We start from the raw sequence: 22,808 nt of genomic DNA, 5'->3' as shown, positions 1-22,808 counted from the left end.
GAAATGAGACAATATGGGAGGAAATACAGCACCCTCCGATTCAGATTCATTCATTGCCACACCAATGATTGGCAGTATTGTCTTTCGGTACAGCAAGTTCTTAGTGATGTTTTACCCTAACTGCATACTTCATCCAGTCATCCAGTGTAGCTTCTCATTCTGCACATCTGCACTGAATCAGAGGAGGGGGCGATGATGTCATCCTCCTTCTGCTCATCACAGCGTTCTAGAGGGTGAGGTCATTGGTTGGAGCTGTGGAATGTACACATGGACCAACAACCTTGCCAAGAGACTCCTGGCAGGAAACAATAACATGTTGCATTGTGTGTTTGTGGTTGATTGGCCCTTGGAATATCAAGGGTTTATGGTTGAGTAGTTTTATAGCCCTTACATAGCATTGATTTACTTTCATTTTCACGGAGGTTATAAAGAGACACAACGTTCATCCAAGGCTTCAAAAAGCACAATACATGTTTTCAAGTATACAACAAAAGAACTTAAGAAACACTCAAGTGTTTGCGTGTTTCTATTTTGATTTCTTTAGTAGACTGCATTCTCGTTAGACCAAGTCTGGCTGTGTAACATTCCATACCAAATGTGGAGGTTTCACACAGCTGAGGTCTGTGTTTCCAATCTCTTTGTGAAGTCAGCCTAACTCTCAGCCCAGCTTGCACTCAACCCTTTGACACGTACCAACAAACGTATGTGATCATTCTACAGTGGTCCCTGCAGGGTACGGTCAAACTGGTGTGATTAGAACGCTTATTTAGAATGTCCAGTTTCGATTGACGCAACAGTCAGCGTTTGAGCTGTCTACACTGTTCCTTCACAGAAAATGTTTGCATAAACACAGTCCTTACAAAGTTATGCCCTGAATGTGACCAGTGTATTTTTGGATGCAATGTTCAGACATTCACAGAAGTAGCGACAGCATAACACAATCATCCAAACTGGAAAATGTAGGCTACATTAATCGTAGCGCTAACTGAGGAAAGATTGACATAACACAAGCTGTCATATTTAGCTAACTCTCTGCTGACAGAAACCACAATCTGAATTAGCTAATAGCAATTACTATTTACAATTCATCACATCACGGGTGAGTTCAAAATAATTGAGTAAAACACTTTCTAAAAATCAAAAGTTATCAGACGATGGGTAGTTTGTGCACGCCGCCATGTTTATTTTTTCCTGTCAACCAAAGATAAGAAGAAGATGAGTTTGGTCTGTTTGCAGTATGCATGTTGAAGGGGGTGTGTCTACAATCATTCACTTCCGGAAGTTTACTCGAAAGATGAGTGAACCATTACTTCACTTCATTTTGTTATAACATCTTTGGTCTGACAGACGTTTACGTGACACTCAGAATGCATTGTATAATGTCAACAAACATGGCGCCACACATAGCTGGTAAAGAGCTTAGCATTAGCTCATTATAATCAGAACGATCTTCAAAAAAGTATTTTACACACATAATAGGTGTCCATTACAATCTATGCAATCATTGGAATGCATGTTTGTCACCAGTACTTGAAGATGTGAATAAAACTGTAAATACATTATGCTCCATACAGTGGCTTACGAAAGTATTCACCCCCCTTGGCATATTTCCTATTTTGTTGCCTTACAACCTGAAATTAAAATTGTTTTATTTTTTTGGGGGGGGGGTTGTATCATTTGATTTACACAACATGCCGACCACTTTGAAGATGCAAAATATATGAAAAACAAAAAGAGAACTTGAGCATGCATAACTATTCACCCCCCCAAAGTCAATACTTTGTAGAGCCACCTTTTGCAGCAATTACAGCTGCAAGTCTCTTGGGGTATGTCTCTATAAGCTTGGCACATCTAGCCACTGGGATTTTTGACCATTCTTCAAGGCAAAACTTCTCCAGCTCCTTCAAGTTGGATGGGTTCTGCTGGTGTACAGCAATCTTTAAATCAAACCACATATTCTCAATTGGATTGAGGTCTGGGCTTTGACTAGGCCATTCCAAGACATTTAAATGTTTCCCCTTAAGCCACTCAAGTGTTGCTTTAGCAGTATGCTTAGGGTCATTGTCCTGCTGGAAGGTGAACCTCCGTCCCAGTCTCAAATCTCTGGAAGACTGAAACAGGTTTCCCTCAGGAATTTCCCTGTATTTAGCGCCATCCATCATTCCTTCAATTCTGACCAGTTTCCCAGTCCCTGACGATTAAAAACATCCCCACAGCATGATGCTGCCACCACCATGCTTGGATGGTGTTCTCGGGGTGATGAGAGGTGTTGGGTTTGCGCCAGACATAGCGTTTTCCTTGATGGCCAAAAAGCTCAATTTTAGTCTCATCTGACCAGAGTACCTACCATATCTATGGGGAGTCTCCCACATGCCTTTTGGCGAACACCAAACGTGTTTGCTTATTTTTTTCTTTAGGCAATGGCTTTTTGCTGGCCACTCTTCCGTGAAGCCCAGCTCTGTGGAATGTACGGCTTAAAGTGGTCCTATGGACAGATACTCCAATCTCCGCTGTGGAGCTTTGCAGCTCCTTCAGGGTTATCTTTGGTCTCTTTGTTGCCTCTCTGATGAATGCCCTCCTTGCCTGGTCCATGAGTTTTGGTGGGCGGCCCTTTCTTGGCAGGTTTGTTGTGGTGCCATATTCTTTCCACTTTTTAATAATGGATTTAATGGTGCTCCGTGGGATGTTCAAAGTTTCAGATATTTTTTTATAACCCAACCCTGATATGTACTTCTCCACAACTTTGTCCCTGACCTGTTTGGAGAGCTCCTTGGTCTTTATGGTGCCGCTTGCTTGGTGGTGCCCCTTGCTTAGTGGTGTTGCAGACTTTGGGGCCTTTCAGAACAGGTGTGTATATATACTGAGATCATGTGACAGATCATGTGATACTTAGATTGCACACAGGTGGACTTTATTTAACTAATTATGTGACTTCTGAAGGTAATTTGTTGCACCAGATCTTATTTAAAGGCTTCATAGCAAAGGTGGTGAATACATATGCACGCACCACTTTTCCGTTATTTATTTTTTAGAGTTATTTTTTTCATTTCACTTCACCAATTTGGACTATTTTGTGTATGTCCATTACATGAAATCCAAATAAAAATCCATTTAAATTACAGGTTGTAATGCAACCAAATAGGAAAAACATCAAGAGGGATGAATTATTTTGCAAGGCACTGTACATACATACATACATACATACATACATACTGTATGCTACAGTAGAAACAACATAGGAATGCACACATGTCCAAAGTTATTATTTGTAAGGAATACAACAATGAAGGCAATGCGAGCGCCAGCCAGAAAATGTGCCAGGGGGAAAAAGTTTGTGCAAGACTGCGACTGACGCCGTGCCACAATAGAAAAGAAACGTGTTTGCATGACTAATGCCTAAGCAAATTAATTTATATGTGTTCTATCTGTGCTTGGAGTTCAAAACAGTGAAACTAAGCTATCAGCGTTATTAAAAGTCTTATTGAAACATTCAATGAAAGTTTTAAGGAAGTTATTCAAAAACCTCCTTAATTTATTTCTTTTAAATTTATTTCAAAACATTTACAACATTTTAGAGCCTGTTCTCAGAAAGTGTATTTTATTACCTTCAAATAACCTATAATTTCTGTTCTCAGAACCTTAATAAAACCTCCCCAGGAAAACTTTCAGGGAACCATAGTAAAACGTTATCAGAACCTCCCTGCAGGCTAAATGTTCTCAGAATGTTTCAAAAACCTTCAGTTTTACCGGTCAGGAAACGTATGGCTTCGTTCCCAGAACTAATCGGAAACCAAAAACATATGTTTCCACAACTTCCAAAGAAGCAAATGTGCTAGCTGGGAGGGTGTGCCCCACATGGCACCCTATTCCCTATATAGTGCACTCCTTTTGACCAGAGCCTATGGGGCACTGGTAAAAAATAGTGCACTATATAGGGAAAAGGGTGCCATTTTGGACGTAGTCTCAGTCTTTTTTATATGAGTTTTACAGAACAATAGCTCTATTGGAAGAGATGCTGTCTGTTTCCCACTGGGCCAGACTGTTTGGCAGCAGTGGCGCACACACAGAGCTGGGCATTCAGAGCTGGCCAAGAGGAGTATCTGTCTGTCAGTCTGTCTGCCTACACGCGCGCACACACACACACACACACACACAGGCACGCATGCACACACACATTCACACACACCTTTACCATCTGGAGGGCTATAGAGATAGGTGGTTGTTCTAGACTGAAATATATGTATTTCTCTGCTTCCTTTACCCAGGTCCCAGAAGTAGAGAGAGAGCATATGCAAACAGTTCATCTTGAATCTTCACCACCAGCCAATACTGTCAAGCCAGATTATTTGTGTTCCTTACCTTAAATCCACTACTTCCACTACCAATATGTATCTCCCACCTGGCTGATCCGTGTGTCTGTCTGTCCTACAGGAAGTCCTATGAGTTTGAGGATCTGCTGCAGTCGTCGTCAGAGAGCAGCAGGGTGGACTGGTATGCTCAGTCCCGACTGGGCCTCACACGCACTTTATCAGAGGAAAATGTATATGAGGATATACTAGGTAACGCACCCTCTTCCTGGTCCTAAGTATATGTTCCTAACATGGGCTTGATGGCTCAGTTGGTTGGAGCTGTGTTGGTTGGTTTGCAACACCAGAATTTCTGCATGGACCACATATACAGAGTATGTTCTTATACTGTACATTCCTAACACTGTGGATAGTGGAAGTGTTCTGTAAGGGTTGACTGGTGTAGTGGGCCCTTCTGCTCAGGGACAACTCAATGCCACAGAGTTCAGGGGCATGTTCAGTAGGGTACACTGTAGCAAAACTCAGTGGAAAACAAAAAGCTGTTTTCTTATTGGCAAGTTCAGGTTCTGTTTCACTTCATTTAAGAAGCATTTGCTACCTATTGAACACAACCCATTTGTTACTAAGGTTATGTTTTCTTATGTGCTTTTTCCTCTAGCTTTTTAATTAAGAAGAGGCATGGTGCTTCAGAATTGTTATTAGTAACAATGTGGTGCTCTTACCTACGTTTCTACGTTATTTGTCTACTGTGTTGAACTAACCCCACCTCCAGCCTGTTTAATATCATGTCGGTTTTGTGCGGTCTTTAAAACATTTTTTTGTGAGGTGGTCTGCGGTGGGTGGGGGGGCATGTTGGAGTGGCTTAGTCCCCTGGTGCATTTTTGGCAACATTGTCCATGTTTCTATGGTTTTCATCACTCACACTGTTGTGTTAATGAGTATTGGTCGTTACATGTAGGGTATATTCAGGTCAATGCTATAGAGCTTAACCATAACAATCAAATTGTGTGTTTTATTGCATTTGGGTGCTGCCTATACTTAGTCTGTATTTTCTTACAGTGTCTAAGTGTAGCACTTAGAGGGAATTCTCAGACATGGTCTACCGAACCCCTGGCCCCCCAGGGGTAAAGTAACTCATGGCTCACTGTAGGAGCAGCTATATGTGCCTATGGGAGGAATAGCTAGAGTTGGAGCTAAAGAGAGAGAGAGACAAAGGCAGGACAGCAGACTGTTATAACTGGGTCTGAGTGTCTTCTCATGGGGAGGTCTACAGTCTCCACCATACAAACTCCCCCCAATGCTAAACACAACCAACTTCAGCCTGCTCTTTCAGATAGACAAAGCAGCAACTATCACTAGAAAAATCTCAATAGCACAGACTTCGAGTAGCAGGCCTATAATGATATAGAGATGTTAGTCACTTGAAACAACCAGTAAAATGTGAAAACCAGTACTCTAGCTGATTCCATGTTTTTCCGAAGAGAGGAGAGGAGAGGAGAGGAGAGGAGAGGAGAGGAGGGGAGGGTAGAGGAACTGGTTGTCCCAGTCCCTGTCTGACGTCCCCCTCCAACAGGTCCATCTGGTAGATTAATCGACGAGGGAGAAGAGACCAGCCCCGGCTCTGGAAAATGGGCCTCACTGTCCCTGCCTCTCTCTTATCTGCACACACAGCAATGGTTAGAGTTACTGGTGCTGTAGTGTAAGCTGCCTGCTCTAGCACAGATGCAGTTTATCTTGGTGAAATATGAGCTTGGTTGCAAGGAAGCACTGCTGCTGGCAGGTCTGTACATACACACATCTGGAGCAAAGATATTGGAAACCCAACCAAAACATACCGTCAATGAATTAGAGCACTCGTTTGGGAAGATTGCCGTCCAATTAGAAACGTAGGACATTGTTGCTGAGTGTAAAATGTAGAAGCCAGTTGCTGTGTGTTTATGTGGCGGTCTGTTTGTTTCCTCTGCAGACCCTCCGTCAAAGGAGAACCCTTACGAAGATATAGAGTTGGAGAGAAGTTGCCCTGGAAACAAGTGCTCTTTACCCATCTCCTCTCCCTCATCTCTTGTCCCCGACACACCGACCAAGGTACATTACAGTAGAATGAATTGTCCCTGCTAGTAATGTGCATTGTGCTTCAAGTGAATGTGGTTATAGTGATCAACCGCTTATAGTGACCAGATTTTGAACTAATTTAATCAAAGGCAATAGAGGCCTACTATACAATTTCAGGGAAAGTGGACTAACACACACATTGATACACGTCTCGGCCTTCCCCCCTCCCCATTTTCCTCCTCCTACTCTACTCTGTTTTCCTCCTCCTCCTCTACTCTCTACTCCCTCCAGCTCTCCTCAAAGCCGGGTTTCTTCAGGCAGAACTCAGAACGCCGCAGCTTCAAGCTCCTGGACCTGCGTAAGACCAACCGGGACACTGGCATCTCCTCGCCCTCCCGCATCAGCCCCCCCTCCACCCCCAGCAGCCCTGACGACACTCCCAGTCTCTCAGGAGACCCCTACAACCGCAGGCGCAGAAAGATCCCCAAGGTAAATGGGGGGCCTACCAGACTCCCACCCTCAGTGATTTATAGGCACAGCCTACTGCATACGTCCCAGTCTAGTGCCAAGGCATTGCCTGCCTCTCATGCAGTTGTCTGGGAATACCTTAGACAGGACAGAGACAGTTAAGAGGATGTACCTAGACAGGACAGTTAAGAAGATTTATTTTGACAATATATTTCCTGTAGAGAGAATGTCTCCCAATAAGTGTTGTGTCCAACAACTCTCAGAATAGTACTGTGTGGTTGCTGCCAGTCTGGCTGTCAGTCTGTTAATGCCTCTGCCAATAATACCGTCGTAATTGCCTTTTTTGGCAAGGTTATGACCAAGGAGCTGACTAATAAAGCAGAAATAGACTGGCACTCAGGTTAACTATGTAGTGAAAGGGTGGTTCTGGGAAGTTACGATGGAGGATTCTATTGTTGTGCTACTTCTCCTCCCTACAGATGGTGCTGAAGATCAACGGCATCTTCGAGGTGAGGAGAGGGAAGAAACGCATGAAGAGGGTGTCTCAGTCTACTGAGTCCAGCTCAGGGAGAGGTGAGGCTGGGGTAGACCTGCCCGGAACACCTGGGGGGGGCTCAAGCTGCTTAAAGACTTACCTCTACCCCCTTACTACCCGACCCCCCCACCCTATTCTCCAAGCCCCCTACTCTCTACCCCCTTACCCCCTAGGCACTAATTTCACAGCTGCTTTCACTACACAGTTTGGACTACGCTGCCTCATATCTCCATAAAAGGAACAACACTCCTCCATATGTATCCACTTAGCTTTATGGGCATGTTTACATTTTTGGGTCAGTTGCGTTTGACCCATTTTTTTAGACGAGGGTTTTGTTGTTGCTTTATCAAACACAAATGTGGAATGAGTTTGTTATTGTGTATGAGTACTATGCCATATGTGGAAATGTTCTGCCTCAAATGTTCTTTCACATTATTTACAATGTGTTGTTCACGTTCACTCATTTTTTGTTTCTTTGTTTCTCTTTCATGCAGTGACAGATGACAACAGTGAGTCAGAGAGTGACACAGAGGAGAAATTGAAAGGTGAGGACATCTCAAGACAATATCTGTGTGAGCGTGCATGCGTGTGTGTACAGAAATGTATAGTGCTCTCTCCTTTCTAGAGGGGGCATGATTGGATGAAGTCTGCCGTTCCTTTGGTTTAAGAGTATTTTGTTGATGTGTCAGCTCACAGCCAGCGTCTGTCGTCGGTGCAGTCCATGTTGAGGCAGACGGGGCGGTACCGGACCCTAGAAAGGGACCTGATGGACCTACACGAGAGAAAGCTGTTTGAATATTTCATAGTGGTGGCCCTTCAGAAGACCAAGGCTGGAGCTCCTTATCTACCAGAGGTCACTCAGCAGTTACCTCTCAAGGTAGGCAGAGCTGACACCTAGTCCTCAACCAACTGGAATGTTCACGTGTTCATCTTATAAGTGAAAAAAAGTTTTAAAATGAGTGCACCTACAGTATGTGTGTATGCACATGCATCTCTGTAGTGTGTGAAGTTCTGTGTGAGTGTGATGTAACATCAGACATAGCATTGAAGCTAACTTGTTATTCTCTCTGTGTCAGCTGGAGAGGAGCTTCAAGTTCATGAGGGAAACAGAAGACCAACTGAAGGTCATTCCTCAGTTCTGTTTTCCTGACGCTAAAGACTGGGCCCCCGTTGACAACTTCCCCAGGTCAGGCTGCTCACACACACTCACCCCATATAGGAGGTGTTGACAAATTATGAATGGGAGGGTAGTGAGCTGCTAATAGTGTGTTTTAGGAGGTATTATTTACATTTTAGCAGACGCTCTTATTCAGAGCGACTTACAGTTTAGTGAGTGCATAAATTTTTCATACTGGCCCCCCGTGGGAATGAAACCCACAACCCTGGCGTTGTAAGCGCCATGCTCTACCAACTGAGCTACAGGAGGCCTATTATGAAACCACCCGTCACTTCTGCTTGACACACATTACCCAATAGTACCTAGACCCAGATCAACCTCACAAGCACTGCTTTGTTTCCAAAAGTGACAGTGTGTTTCTGGTGGGAGTTTTATGGGTACCGGTTATTGGAATGTTAGCTCAAGCAGACCGAATCTGCGTCCCAAATGGGATCCTAATTCCTATTTAGTGCACTACCTTTGACCAGGGGCGAAAGGGCTCTGGTCAAAAATAGTGCACTATATAGGGAATAGGGTGCCATTTGGGATGCAGTCAGAGCCCCATAACACACACCTGCAGGGCAGAGACATTGAGCTGGCTGACACAGTGCCTGTCAGAAAGCCAGGATTGGTCAATGCACACCTGTCAGACAGACTGGAGCTGTCTTTGTGTGGGTTATGCAGAGTAAGTCTGCCTTGAGGGGAGGACTGAAGAACAAAGTAGGGAATTATTGGTTTTACTGACATCAAGAAACGACCATGGTGGTTGGATTTTTCCTTAAACAGGATAAATGAGTTGGCAATGCAGCTAACTATCCTAGACATTCTTAAAGTTGATAAATAAGATTACTTTAAAAAGGTGATGCACAGACACACAGTGACCCATTTTAAACTTTCTTTCCAAATCAGGTAAATAAGAGGTACATTTTTCAAAGTTGGCTGGCTAATCTATTGAGGTTGTTTTGTGAAATACAGACAGGAGTTTGAGTGCTCTATTTTCAACACACAACTCACTCAATTTCTTAACTGTTTTATTGCTCCAACATATGAATAGTTTCCAACCTGTGTGAATTATATTATTTTCCAGTGAAACGTTCTCCTTCGTCCTGACTGGTGAGGACGGGAGCAGACGGTTCGGATACTGTCGCCGTTTACTGGTAGGCTACTAAAATGGCTACTTTGTTATTTTCACCTCATCCACTTTCATGTGTATCACCTACCTGAGTGATGATAGTGATTGGAAATACCTGTATTGATTTGAATTCAAAATGGAGGGCCCTATCATTCACTGCACTGTCCTGCTCTGTGTCTACAGCCCAGTGGTAAAAGCCGGCGGCTGCCAGAAGTCTACTGCATCGTCAGCCGGCTGGGCTGTTTCGACCTCTTCTCTAAGGTACAGTATACTATACACATAGTGCCTGGAGTTTTTCCTGGTCAGGTCACATGTTCAGGCCAAACTCCCGGCCTTCAGTTCAGTATAGCCACCTACAGTGAGAGGAACTGGAGCCCACATGTACCCACAGAGCCCCACCCTCCCTCTCCCTGTTTGCCACTTTCCCACCGCGGCTTGTTGAGCTGCAGCCCTGGCCCCAGTACACAGAGACACATGTGAACCCCAGCTGATATGGTTACAGCAGTGGAATACTGGCATAGGCTCCCTGTAATGAGCCACTGATCTATGTGTGTGAACATGCATGTGTCAACATATGTGCACGTAGGTTATGTGAGTGTGCAGTTGCCTGTTCTGCTTACTTATATTTGAGTTTATACTCTATATTATAAACTGGGTGGTTCGAGCCCTGGATGCTGATTGGCTGAAAGCCGTGGTATATCAGACCATATACCATGGGTATGACAAAACATTTATTTTTTACTGCTCTAATTACGTTGGATAACTAGTTTATAATAGCAATAAGGCACCTCGGGGGTTTGTGATATATGGCCAATATTCCACGGCTACGGGTTGTGTCCTAGCACTCCGCGTTGAGTCGTGCTTAAGAACAGCCCTTTGCCGTGGTATATTGGCCATATACCACACCCCCTCGGGCCTTATTGCTTAACCTCTTCATCACTAGGCACCTGGCTAAAGTACCTGCCTCGTAAATGCATGCCCAAATTGAATAGAGTATATCTCCAAAACGACAAGGGCTATAAACATAATCTTGGTAGCAAAAGAAAGGGAACACATGTGAGATGTATCTTTGAAGTGAAATCATTAATGTGGCTATTACTTTGTCAGAGTACATGAAGCTAGAACACAGCATAAATTGGGAGGTTTTGATTCCGCCTGAAAGTAACTTCAGGTTTTATAGGGAATGCTTTATTGGACTTATGCAGCTGCAGCCCCTAAACACTATGGGACCATAGCCCAATATCTGTTGAGTACTTATGTGAAGTTTGATGCCAATAAAGTAAAGTAAACCAAAGTTGTAGGGGTTTTAGTTGAAGTATGTTTAGCCGGATTACCAAATGGAGACATTTGGGTAGATTTGGGCATCATCAGTGCCATTTGACTTTTATCAGGTACCAGACAGCAAGTTATTTAATTTCACGTCATTTAGCAGACGCTCTTATCCAGAGTGACTTACATGAGCAATTAGGGTTAAGTGCCTTGCTCAAGGGCACATCGACAGATTTTTCACCTAGTTGGCTTGGGGATTAGAACCAACGACCTTGCGGTTACTGGCACAACGCTCTTAACCACTAAGCTACCTGTATATCACTATACAGTTGAAGTCGGAAAGTTTACATACACTTAGGTTGGAGTCATTAAAACTCGTTTTTCAACCACTCCACAAATTTCTTGTTAACAAACTATAGTTTTGTCAAGTCAGTTAGTACATCTACTTTGTGCATGACACAAGTAATTTTTCCAACAATTGTTTACAGACAGATTATTCCACTTGTAATTCACTGTATCACAATTCCAGTGGGTCAGAAATTGACATACACTAAGTTGACTGTGCTTTTAAACAGCTTGGAAAATTCCAGAAAATGATGTCATGGCTTTAGAAGCTTCTGATAGGCTAATTGACATCATTTGAGTCAATTGGAGGTGTACCTGTGGATGTATTTCAAGGCCTACCTTCAAACTCAGTGCCTCTTTGCTTGACATAATTGGAAAATCTAAAGAAATCAGCCAAGACCTCAGAAAACATTTTCCAAACGCCTGAAGGTACCACGTTCATCTGTACAAACAATAGTACGCAAGTATAAACACCATGGGACCACGCAGCCGTCATACCGCTCAGGAAGGAGACGCATTCTGTTTCCTAGAGATGAATGTACTTTGGTGCGAAAAGTGCAAATCAATCCCAGAACAACAGCAAAGGACCTTGTGAAGATGCTGGAGGAAACAGGTACAAACGTATCTATATCCACAGTAGAACAAGTCCTATATCGACATAACCTGAAAGGCTGCTCAGCAAGGAAGAAGCCACTGCTCCAAAACCGCCATAAAAAAGCCAGACTACGGTTTGCAACTGCACATGGGGACAAAGATCGTACTTTTTGGAGAAATGTCCTCTGGTCTGATGAAACAACAATAGAACTGTTTGGCCATAATGACCATCGTTATGTTTGGAGGAAAAAGGGGCTGCTTGCAAGCCGAAGAACACCATCCCAACCGTGAAGCACGGGGGTGGCAGCATCATGCTGTTAGGGTGCTTTGCTGCAGGAGGGACTGGTGCACTTCACAAAATAGATGGCATCATGAGGAAGGAAAATTATATGGATATATTGAAGCAACATCTCAAGACATCAGTCAGGAAGTTAAAGCTTGGTTGCAAATGGGTCTTCCAAATGGACAATGACCCCAAGCATACTTCCAAAGTTGTGGCAAAATGGCTTAAGGACAACAAAGTAAATGTATTGGAGTGGCCATCACAAAGCCCTGAACTCAATCCTATAGAAAATGTGTGGGCAGAACTGAAAAAGCGTGTGCGAGCAAGGAGGCCTACAAACCTGACTCAGTTACATCAATTGCTAACACCTCTGTAATTGTATATTTCTTACTAGAGCCTGCCATATTTTTATAAACTTTGCGTTTTCCCTCCGAAATTCAAGTGCTGTTGTGCGCTCTGCGTAACCGTGCGTAATGCAGCAAGTCAACTAATACGATACAATGAGGTGCGCACATGGATATTTCAACAACCGGTTGGTCGATTTTGACATGTGACCTCCCTATCGAAAGTTCTGGATCAGTAGAATTAGATTAGCACAATTACAAGCCACTGGGATTGCATTATATATCCAGAAGATGGTGACAAAACAGTGCCTGTTGTGATTGAAACAAACTACTGACCTCATCTTCAAATACATTCTTGGCCATGTAAAACGATGTAAACTCATTGAAATCGACTCGGAATGAGAGAGAGACACTAGAGTATCTTTTCAAGTGGTTTTATTCGATCAGACACTACTTTTGGTAACAAAAACAACAAAGGTAAGACGCAGTTTGTTGTTGTGATAAAAAAAAGGAAGTTTGTTATTGACGTTCTTTGATTAATAGTTTAGTGAGTGTTGATCATAGAGGAACAAGGCTACTATTGTTGGAATCTGTGAGGTAGCAGCTTTCGAATGGTTTGTGTAGATAGGTTGAGAAAAATACGTTATCTGTCTACGAATATATGGACATGCACGGTTTCAAAATACAGTACTGGTTTTGCTATATGCTTATATATTTGCTTGGAGTCTGAATATTTTTTCATTTGGGCAACAACAGTTTAGCTAGATTCACAGTTGAGACGCTTCTCGTTCCAGTAGTGTATAACATTCAGGTATTCACACATGTTTAAAAACTGTACTACGTCATTGTTTGAGATTGCGGGAGGATTACCCCGGATATGGGGAACCTCGGGATGAAGAGGTTAAATATGTAGTAGTGCATTTATATCTATAAGCTTCAGTTTAGTGTACTTTCTATACCATATTTAATTGTGTAAGTTAATGTGCTTTAGGTTACTGTATAGTGTACTTCCAACTCCATTTTGAATTGTGAATGTGCGTGCTGTCTTCCCCCTAGATCCTGGATGAGGTAGAAAAGAGGAGGGCCATCTCTCCAGCCCTGGTGCAGCCCTTCATGAGGGGCATCATGGAGGCTCCGTTCCCCGCCCCGGGGAGAACCATCACTGTGAAGAACTTCCTGCCTGGCTCAGGCACTGAGGTGAGGGGGAATAACGTTAGAGTAGGGTGGCTAGAGTTGATTCCACCACTGGCCATAGGATGCAGCCTTCACTTTACTGAAAACGTAATTGACTTGAGGTGTTTATCTAGTATGTTATAAACTTTGGATGTGTGTACATTGTGCTGTATGCAAGTGTGTTTTGTGACTTAGCCCTGTGTGTGATGTGTTGGTTTATGCGTTAGTAGCCTATGTGTGTTGTGTGTGTATCTGCGTCTATGTAAATAACTCTCTATTTCTCTCTCTTTTTCGCTCTCCCTCTCTCTCCATCTCTCCCAGGTGATAGAGCTGTGTCGTCCGTCTGACTCTCGTCTGGAGCATGTGGACTTTGAATGCCTGTTCTCCTCTCTGTCGCTGCGTCTGCTCCTCAGAGTCTTCGCCTCTCTGCTGCTGGAGCGCAGGGTCATCTTCACCGCTGACAAACTCAGGTGGAACACTACTGTGTGCTCTGTGGCCACTAGTGATGGGGGAAACAATCTATACAGTTACTTTGACTCCAAGTATCGATTTGTCATTATAATTTTAATTTTTTTGCTAGGTAGCGTTAGATAGCGCTAGTCGGCTGTACCTGCGCCAAAACGCAGCTATTTTTCATCCTGTAGCTTGTTCTCCATCTTAAAAAAAAAAAAATTGTGAGCAAAGGTCTTTTCAGCACTTGTTTTCCATGACTGATCAAAACTAATTTCCTCTTGTTCTCTCTTGTCTCTCTTCTGCAGACATATACAGAGCAATATGTTTGGAACATCAAAACGCAATAAAATTGCAGTATCGAATCGCAATACATATAGAATTGTGAGAACCACAATACATATCATATCGGCACCTAAGTATCATGATAATATCGTATCGCGTGAGGTCCCTGGCAATTCCCAGCCCTAGTGGTCACGTCCCAAAACAAGCCCTAGCCTTTTTTCGGCCTAGTCTAGTAACTAGGGGCTAAGGCAAGAGGTTAGAGGTTGTTTATGGACTGGGTAATGGGTATGTGTGTCACTCAGTGTCCTCCTACCCAGCCTCAATTAAGCCTCACGCTTTCAGCCACCGTTGTCTTACCAGTACATACTGTCATCTATGGATCAGTACAACTTAGTACTTACTGTATCTAGCTACCTTTTTGTTATACTGTATGAGTAAACCGACTTTAGACCAGTGAGATCAAATCAGGTGAGAGGCAGAAGAGAGAGAACAGGACGTGACAAAGACACACCAGACAGACACAGACAGACGGCTCCTGGAATAGAGACAGAAAGAGAAGAGAGAGTGTTAAGGAAGGAATGCTGTTGTGTTATACAGTCGTCTAGGGAACAATAATTTCTCTCTGGAAATATGTAATGGAAGCCAGATACAGGGTTAGTGTAGAAGTGAAAGCGTTAAGACTGCCGTGTGTGCAACTGATTGAAGCACTAGCATCCACTAGTCACCTGCTATTGACGGGTGCCTTGAGATAGACCCTGGAAATGCTTTATAGTCTTTCTTGGATGTGCATTTCCCTGTGTGTCACTTAGACGGAGTTTACACAGGCAGCCCAATTCTGATATTTTGCCCAATTACTGGCAAAAGAGTTGATCTGATTGGTTAAAAGCCTAATTAGGGGGGAAATATCAGAATTGGGCTACCTGTGTAAACGCAGTATTAAATGTTTCTGAAAATCTTGTGAATCGTTCCACTGACATTCTTCTACTGTTGCATTGAAATGAGTGGAAACTTGGCCTCACACTCACTGATTTGTTTTTGACTTAATTAAATGAAAACAGACACACACATTGGAGGCATTAAGTTAACAGTGTGGGGTTAGATCATTCGCTCCCGCAATATATTTATAGCGTTAAATCACGCCCCCTAAAAAGATTCACTAACAATTCCTCATACATTAAAGCCATGCTTTAAAAAGTGCAATGTTCAGTTTTATGTTCTAAAACAAGTATTGACAATGGCTGGAGAAACCACTACTACCACCTTGTGGTAGAATATGGAACTGAATTGAATACAGTACAAAGCATACTGTGATTATATGACGTGGCTATGTGTAGGCTGCCACTACGGTCATATTTTTGCCCGTAGAAGGTTTTTAATGAATGAGATAACAACTTGTTCGGTTCTGGCAGTTGACATCCTATTCTCTCCCTCCCTCTCTCTGCAGTACTCTGTCTCAGTGCTGCCATGCGGTGGTGGCTCTACTCTACCCGTTCACCTGGCAGCACACCTACATCCCCGTGCTGCCCCCTTCCATGCTGGACATAGTGTGTACCCCTACCCCCTTCATCGTGGGCCTGCTATCCAGCTCCCTGCCCAGCCTCAAAGAGCTGCCCATCGAGGAGGTGAGACCAGGCCCTTGAGCCCAGCCCACTGTGTGCGTGTGCGTGCGTGCGAACCTTGACCTCATCTCTTTCCTCAACAAACAATGGTCTCTGTGGGTCTACTCTGAGAAAGAGCTTAGGCTGCCACACTGTCCAGAAATGACATCCCCGCCCTCTGCTCTCTCCTCAGGTCCTGGTGGTTGACCTCGGCAACAGCCGCTTCCTCAGACAGGTATACATCCCTAACAATGGTACCCATAGCAACAGACAATCAACATACTGTATGTCTCTTACATAATTAGCTACACCCATAGATGCAGCTACAGCTCTCTGCTCATGGGACACAGTCGTCATTTCCTCTCACACCTCAATCTTTCCTCTCCAGCTGGATGACGAGGACTCCATCCTGCCTCACAAGTTGCAGGCTGCTCTGGAATATGTTCTGGACAAGAGGAAGGAACTGGCCAGTGAGATGCCCACCAGTGAGTCAGTGCTACTATATGAACACCTCTCGCAGCAGAGTCTTGTTGTGACTGATACAGGCTTGACGAAGGTCTATGATGACTATTGATATATGTTAATTACCGTATGCATACTCATGACCTCTATGTTGAAACTCTCTCTCTCTCCAGACTCAAGCTCACTCAGCACTATGGTGTCGGAGACATTTGTACGTTTCTTCGTGGAGATGGTGGGCCACTACCCTCTCTTCATGGGCGGGGGGGATCGAGAGGACGAGTCTGGAGCCCCCTCCTCCCCCACCCCATCCTGCTTTCAGCGTGAGGCCTTCCGCAAGGCCGTCACTTCCAAGAGTCTGAAGAGGTTCCTGGAGGTCTTCATGGAGACCCAGATGTTCACTGGGTTCGTGGCAGAGAGGGAGCAGCGCAGGCAGGGTCTAAGAGGTGTGGAGAGAGGTAGTAGAGGGTTTGAATTCTGTTAGTACCTGGTTTTGGGCACTCCCATAAGATACGTCTGCTTTTGGAGTCTGTATGCCTGTCTGAAATGCATAACTAATAGTTTTATGTGTGTGTTCTCATCATTCTACCTTGTTGTTGTCTGTCCAGGTTTGTTTGAGGTGAGGTCACAAGATTACCTGGACTCTCTCCCAGGTAGCGAACAACGTGGGGTCAACAAGTTCCTCAAGGGTCTAGGTAAGGCCCAGATCCTCTCCCGTACAGTGCCTTGCAAAAGTATTCATCCCCCTTGGCGTTTTTCCTATTTGGTTGCATTACAACCTGTAATTTAAATTGATTTTTATTTGGATTTCATGTAATGGACATACACAAAATAGGCAAAATTGGGGAAGTAAAATTTAAAAAATAACTTGTTTCAATTAATTCTAAAAAAATAAATAACGGAAAAGTGGTGCGTGCATATACAGTGAGGGGAAAAAAGTATTTGATCCCCTGCTGATTTTGTACGTTTGCCCACTAACAAAGACATGATCAGTCTATAATTTTAATGGTAGGTTTATTTGAACAGTGAGAGACAGAATAACAACAAAAAAATCCAGAAAATGCATGTCAAAAATGTTATAAATTGAAAACGCTATGTCTGGCGCAAACCCAACACCTCTCATCACCCCGAGAACACCATCCCCACAGTGAAGCATGGTGGTGGCAGCATCATGCTGTGGGGATGTTTTTCATCGGCAGGGACTGGGAAACTGGTCAGAATTGAAGGAATGATGGATGGCGCTAAATACAGGGAAATTCTTGAGGGAAACATGTTTGTCTTCCAGAGATTTGAGACTGGGACGGAGGTTCACCTTCCAGCAGGACAATGACCCTAAGCATACTGCAAAAGCAACACTCTAGTGGCTTAAGGGGAACATTTAAATGTCTTGGAATGGTCTAGTCAAAGCCCAGACATCAATCCAATTGAGAATCTGTGGTATGACTTAAAGATTGCTGTACACCAGCGGAACCCATCCAACTTGAAGGAGCTGGAGTCGTTTTGTCTTAAAGAATGGGCAAAAATCCCAGTGGCTAGATGTGCCAAGCTTATAGAGACACACCCCAAGAGACTTGCAGCTATAATTGCTGCAAAAGGTGGCTCTACAAAGTATTGACTTTGGGGGGGTGAATAGTTATGCACGCTCAAGTTTTCAGTTTTTTTGTCTTATTTCTTGTTTTTTCACAATAAAAATATATTTTACATCTTCAAAGTGGTCGGCATGTTGTGTAAATCAAACTATACAAACCCCCATAAAATCCATTTTAATTCCAGGTTGTAAGGCAACAAAATAGGAAAAATGCCAAGGGGGTGAATACTTTCGCAAGCCACTGTACACCCTATCCACTCTAATACCTACATGCATCATATACCAAGTCACTGAATAATAGTTGTTACATTCGTGAAACTACATTCCTCTTCAATGTATGAAAAGGTTGTCACTCACGCCAAAGTTATTTTGATCTGGTTCTGTTGGCTGTTTTTATTTTCAGGAAATAAGATGAAATTCCTGTCCAAGAAATGATGCCTCGGGAGGGGACTCCATGAGCGAGAGTGTGTTCAAATGAGGCAGAGAAGAAAACACTTTGCCTAAAGACGTCTAAGGACCCAAACTCCCTGTTGATAGCATGAAGAAGGGGATTGTGTGGGTGTGTGTCCACAAGCTTATGGACACACATGCTGGGCAAGGACCGAACACTCCTGGCAATATTTGGACTGAACATGAAGGACTTTGGAGTGTGTTGGGGTTTAGGAATCGGACCAAAAACATTCATATTGTCCCAGCCCCAAAGACACAGACCCATCAAGGAACGTCATTCTCCATTGAGGTCTTATCATTCCTGGGTGTCTCTCTGTTGCCTCTGTTGTTGAGAGCTTACTTTTGTAAAGCTGTCAGTCTTTATAGTGTACATTGATGTACTGTATAGCACAGTCAATTTCCATTCCTAGAGTTGGGATAGAATGACTCCACCCACAAACCTGAAAGGCACCAATGAGAACTCCATCGAGGATGTTGCTGGGTGGACCAAAAGACCATTACATTTTGTACAGTACCTTTTAAACATTCCACATATTTCTATTGAGTACAACTTCTTTGTTAACAGGAGGCTTATAAGTTAATTTATACTGTATACTTTTTAGAATAACTTTATCTCTTCCTTTTTCCCTCCTTCAAATGAAAGCAAAAGAATATCCTATAGTTTGTGATGGGCTTTATGTAGTCTGTATGGAGGAGGGGTTGTAGACCACTGGGTTACTATTGAGGAAATATACCACTGTGACAGGAGAGTGATCTATAGATTGGAATGGGTGTAAGCCAAAAAAGAGAGGAAACGAGAGAGAAATTATCAGGAAATCATACCTGGATGAAGACAAAGTAGGCCTACAACAAATCGATATGTCATTGTAAAACACCACTAGTTTCGCCTTAAACTTGATTTGAAAATGCAATGAAACTATTAAATAAAGTGATTTTTAATTAAGAAATACAAGGATGTGGGCTCCATTCATGCCTGATTGTTCTTGCTGAGGAAGTAACAGCTATTACAACGTTATAAACTGATTATTAAATCGCTCATAATATTGTTTACATTTCCAACAAATGTACAATGGGTTAATGACTTGATTTTACGATACAAAAGGACAGTATCGTACAATTGAGCGCTTCATTTTTAAGTCATTACCCACATTATCCACTGGAGGGCTCTCTATTACCCATTTCATTCAATACTGACGCTCCAGTTGTTCAGAGTCCTCTCTACCAGTGCTCAATTTATTATGGTTTCTGTAAAGATTAATAGCACAATCGATTTTCCTCGTTAGCTATAAATAAATGAACACTGATATCAAATGAAAAATCATTATTATGAACGAAATATATCAACATATTTTGCCAAAGGACATTACAAGTTTAAAAAACGTATACAGTCTATTTATAGTTTATATAACCTAATATCAATAGTAATTTATATTAGGTTATCTCATGTATTACTTGAATAGTGCCCTATAAACAAATAAAATAGCCAAGAGGGGTATTTTAATCTTTATTGTAGGGTTATTTCACAACTTCAGATAATTATAAGAGGGCTGATAAGTTTTCGCAGTAGCTCAATAGCTTTGTCCCTTTGTGTGTATTTGTCCCTCTCTGAGGCAATGACAATCCCCGACCTCTGTTTTTCTTGATGTGATTTCCTTTTTCCCTTACCAAGGCTGGCTTTCTTTTCCTTTTCGGAACGCCGTCCCCTCCAATTCCCCTCCCTCATTACGTGTTGACCCGTCGGTCCTGCCTCCCTCTTTCCCCTCGTCTTTTTCTCTGCCTTCCAGGCTTCATGTCATACCACAGCTAATTCCTTAAATTCCAGCCCTCCTCGCGCTTCAAACGACTCAGGAAAGGCGAGACAAATAAATATGTTTATTTACAGAAATCTGACCCAAAAATTCCACTTGCGTGCTTGACCCAGCGGTGTTGTCTTTTGCTTGACTTTCAACAGGTACGTTTACAAAATATTCTATCTGTCTCTTTGTTTTGTAAGTGAACATACATCTGTGTTCTTTCATAAACCAATGCCTCTCATAAGTTGCTACCAAACTTTCTGTATCAGAGTTAGACAGGTCAGTTGTAGCCATACTACAGCTGGCTGCCGGTTTCATTGTTTCTAAAACGCTGTATGAGGTAAACATTCTTTACATTTCTGACATGTTTTGTCCAATTCCTAAATTTGTATCCCTGCACTGTACTTCCTGCGTTTCGGCCGGAACTTTTTAAAGGAAACTAATAACGTCATAGGCACGCAGTTAAACGTTAGCGCTCCTCTGGGTGATAGGCTACTGAAATTATAAAAGGAATAGATATAATGTTTACAAAATAGATATTTCAGTTGCATCATTTTAGAGAATATCAGTTGTCAGAAAATCTGAGAATGTTTCCGAAATAATAGACGTGAGTGAATTGTTTTATTATGCCAAATAATACAATAAAAAATACCAGTCTACTATTAATAATAACTATTTCTATGAATTACTTTTACTAATAATAACTACAGCTATTAATACTAATTTAGCACTTGAGCTATATTATCTTCAATAACTATATCTAGAGAGCGATTAAAACAATTACATGTGTATTATTATGTGATTATGATTGTTAATATGTATTTGTTATAGGCTAATGAAAGTAGTTCCCATGATCCTACACGTTAATATGTCTGTGAAAAGTCTGCATACCATACATTTACAGAATGCATGTGTCAACAAAGTCAACAAAATGTGGTTTACTGTGTATTGTCTGTGCCCAAGCAAAATGCAATTATATTAGGCATACGTTTTATATAGTTTTAAAACGTCCACATTTTCAAACAATTGTATTTCCGACTTGTTTATGATGTAGTGTACTTGTTATGCTGTTTTTGAGTCACCAATCCAACCACTGCTACCTGGCATATGTTGTGCGTAGGCAGTGATGACCGATCAGTACACACACACACACACACACAGGGTTTGGTTTTGTAGTGGAGTCGATAAACTGTGTAGAGTCTAGTCATGGTGGTGCGGACAGGCTGTGTGAGGGAGTATTTTTGGTCCGGGTCCCAGAGCAGGGTTAGAGTGGTGTGTGTGATAGTCCATCCGGGGGCACTCCCCCGGGGCAAGGGAGGGTGTGTTCCACAGGAGCAATAGATGGAATGGGCCAGTGGCATGGAGAGGTAGGGGGCAAGCACACACCTGTTAGGGCACTCTCAACTACTGTATGACAGCCAAGCGTTAATTAATTTTCTCAACCCTTGCTCACTTCTTAGTTTTTCTGTCTTGGGGTCTCTGAGTGCACTGTCCTAGTCTGTTTTTAATTTACAAACTGTAGCCTACTAATGATGAGAGTGATTGCTAACTTGTCATTCTGTCTCTGTGTGTCAGTGTGTCCATATCATCATGTCTCTGCAATTGATCAAAACTCATAAGCACTGTGTGTGTGTATTTGCGTCTCTTTGGTGTATTTGCGTCTCTTTGTGTGTGTGTGTGTGTGTGTGTGTGTCTCTGTGTGTGTGAGTGAACATTTGTCTGTGTCTGTGAGTATATTGAGCTGCCCTGAGATTGGCCCTGTGCTGAGGAGACTATTATTCAGTGTGCTCATCCCACATAGCGAGCATTCCTCCTCCACTCACACGAGAAAGCAGAATAATGCCTTAGATTTTAGCCCTACAGAACAAAGAAATCCCCTGGCCTCCAAGCCCCAACAACCGGCGTCTACCAACAATCCTCCTCTCTAGTCTCTACATACATATGTCCAATAAGTCATTGGGCTGTATTAGTGTATATGTTTGATGGATCTCTTTGTAGGGTTAATCTTGGATTGAACTCATGCAGACCAGTCTCCCTCTTGACCCTGTACTCTATGTGATTATTATGAGGTATGACTTGAATATACTGTAGCACCCCCGTCTCTCCTGCCCCCCCATCCCCCTCACCCCTAACCCTCTCTGGCGTTGAGGCCCCCTGCAGCCCCCCTTCAGTCCTACCCACCCCACAACACACTGAGTAGGCAGTGAGCACTGTGCCAGGGGCAAGGGGAAACTGATGCAGCTGTTGCCTCTTATGATTGGGGGTCAAAGGGTGGCGAGGGTGTGGGCAACGCTGCATAGTTTGTATAGGTGTGTGTAGTGTAGTCCTATGTGTATTTCTGGTATCTTAAGTGAAAGTATCAGTGTGTGCCTGTGTTTGTGTGTGAGTATGCATCTTTATGAGTGCATATCTTATTTGTTCCATACGTTTATGTGTGTGCATTTCTGTGAAGTACACATACCTGCTTCCTACGTGTGTGTGCGTCTGTGTGTGTGTGCATCTGTGTGTGTGTGTGTGCGTGTATGTG

General features: G+C 43.0%; 1 protein-coding gene across 2 annotated transcripts in view; it reads left to right on the top strand.

Annotated features, from left to right (window-relative positions):
* Window positions 1-22,808, top strand: part of LOC121531730 (DENN domain-containing protein 2A-like) — a 39,988-nt gene that overhangs the window by 15,922 nt on the left and 1,258 nt on the right. Inside the window, exons 4-20 of one of the 2 annotated variants that reach the window (XR_005994182.1) lie at window positions 4,432-4,559; window positions 6,274-6,392; window positions 6,651-6,848; window positions 7,307-7,400; window positions 7,857-7,907; window positions 8,052-8,239; window positions 8,439-8,548; window positions 9,606-9,675; window positions 9,834-9,911; window positions 13,542-13,682; window positions 13,980-14,128; window positions 15,838-16,015; window positions 16,185-16,226; window positions 16,380-16,476; window positions 16,627-16,908; window positions 17,059-17,145; window positions 18,442-20,439. Coding sequence is in view for 1 of the 2 variants with exons in the window: in XM_041837135.1 (XP_041693069.1) it covers window positions 4,432-4,559; window positions 6,274-6,392; window positions 6,651-6,848; window positions 7,307-7,400; window positions 7,857-7,907; window positions 8,052-8,239; window positions 8,439-8,548; window positions 9,606-9,675; window positions 9,834-9,911; window positions 13,542-13,682; window positions 13,980-14,128; window positions 15,838-16,015; window positions 16,185-16,226; window positions 16,380-16,476; window positions 16,627-16,896; window positions 17,059-17,145; window positions 18,442-18,473 (2,032 nt within the window). In the remaining variant the exon portion in view is untranslated. Of the gene's footprint in view, window positions 1-4,431; window positions 4,560-6,273; window positions 6,393-6,650; window positions 6,849-7,306; window positions 7,401-7,856; window positions 7,908-8,051; window positions 8,240-8,438; window positions 8,549-9,605; window positions 9,676-9,833; window positions 9,912-13,541; window positions 13,683-13,979; window positions 14,129-15,837; window positions 16,016-16,184; window positions 16,227-16,379; window positions 16,477-16,626; window positions 16,909-17,058; window positions 17,146-18,441; window positions 20,440-22,808 lie in introns of those variants that run through there. The other variant, XM_041837135.1, reaches the window with a different exon arrangement.

This window comes from Coregonus clupeaformis, chromosome 19 (genome assembly GCF_020615455.1).
Source record: "Coregonus clupeaformis isolate EN_2021a chromosome 19, ASM2061545v1, whole genome shotgun sequence".
NCBI classification, from domain to species: Eukaryota; Metazoa; Chordata; class Actinopteri; order Salmoniformes; family Salmonidae; genus Coregonus; species Coregonus clupeaformis.
Note: the sequence above shows the minus strand (reverse complement) of the source record. Positions and strands in the feature narration are given on the sequence as shown.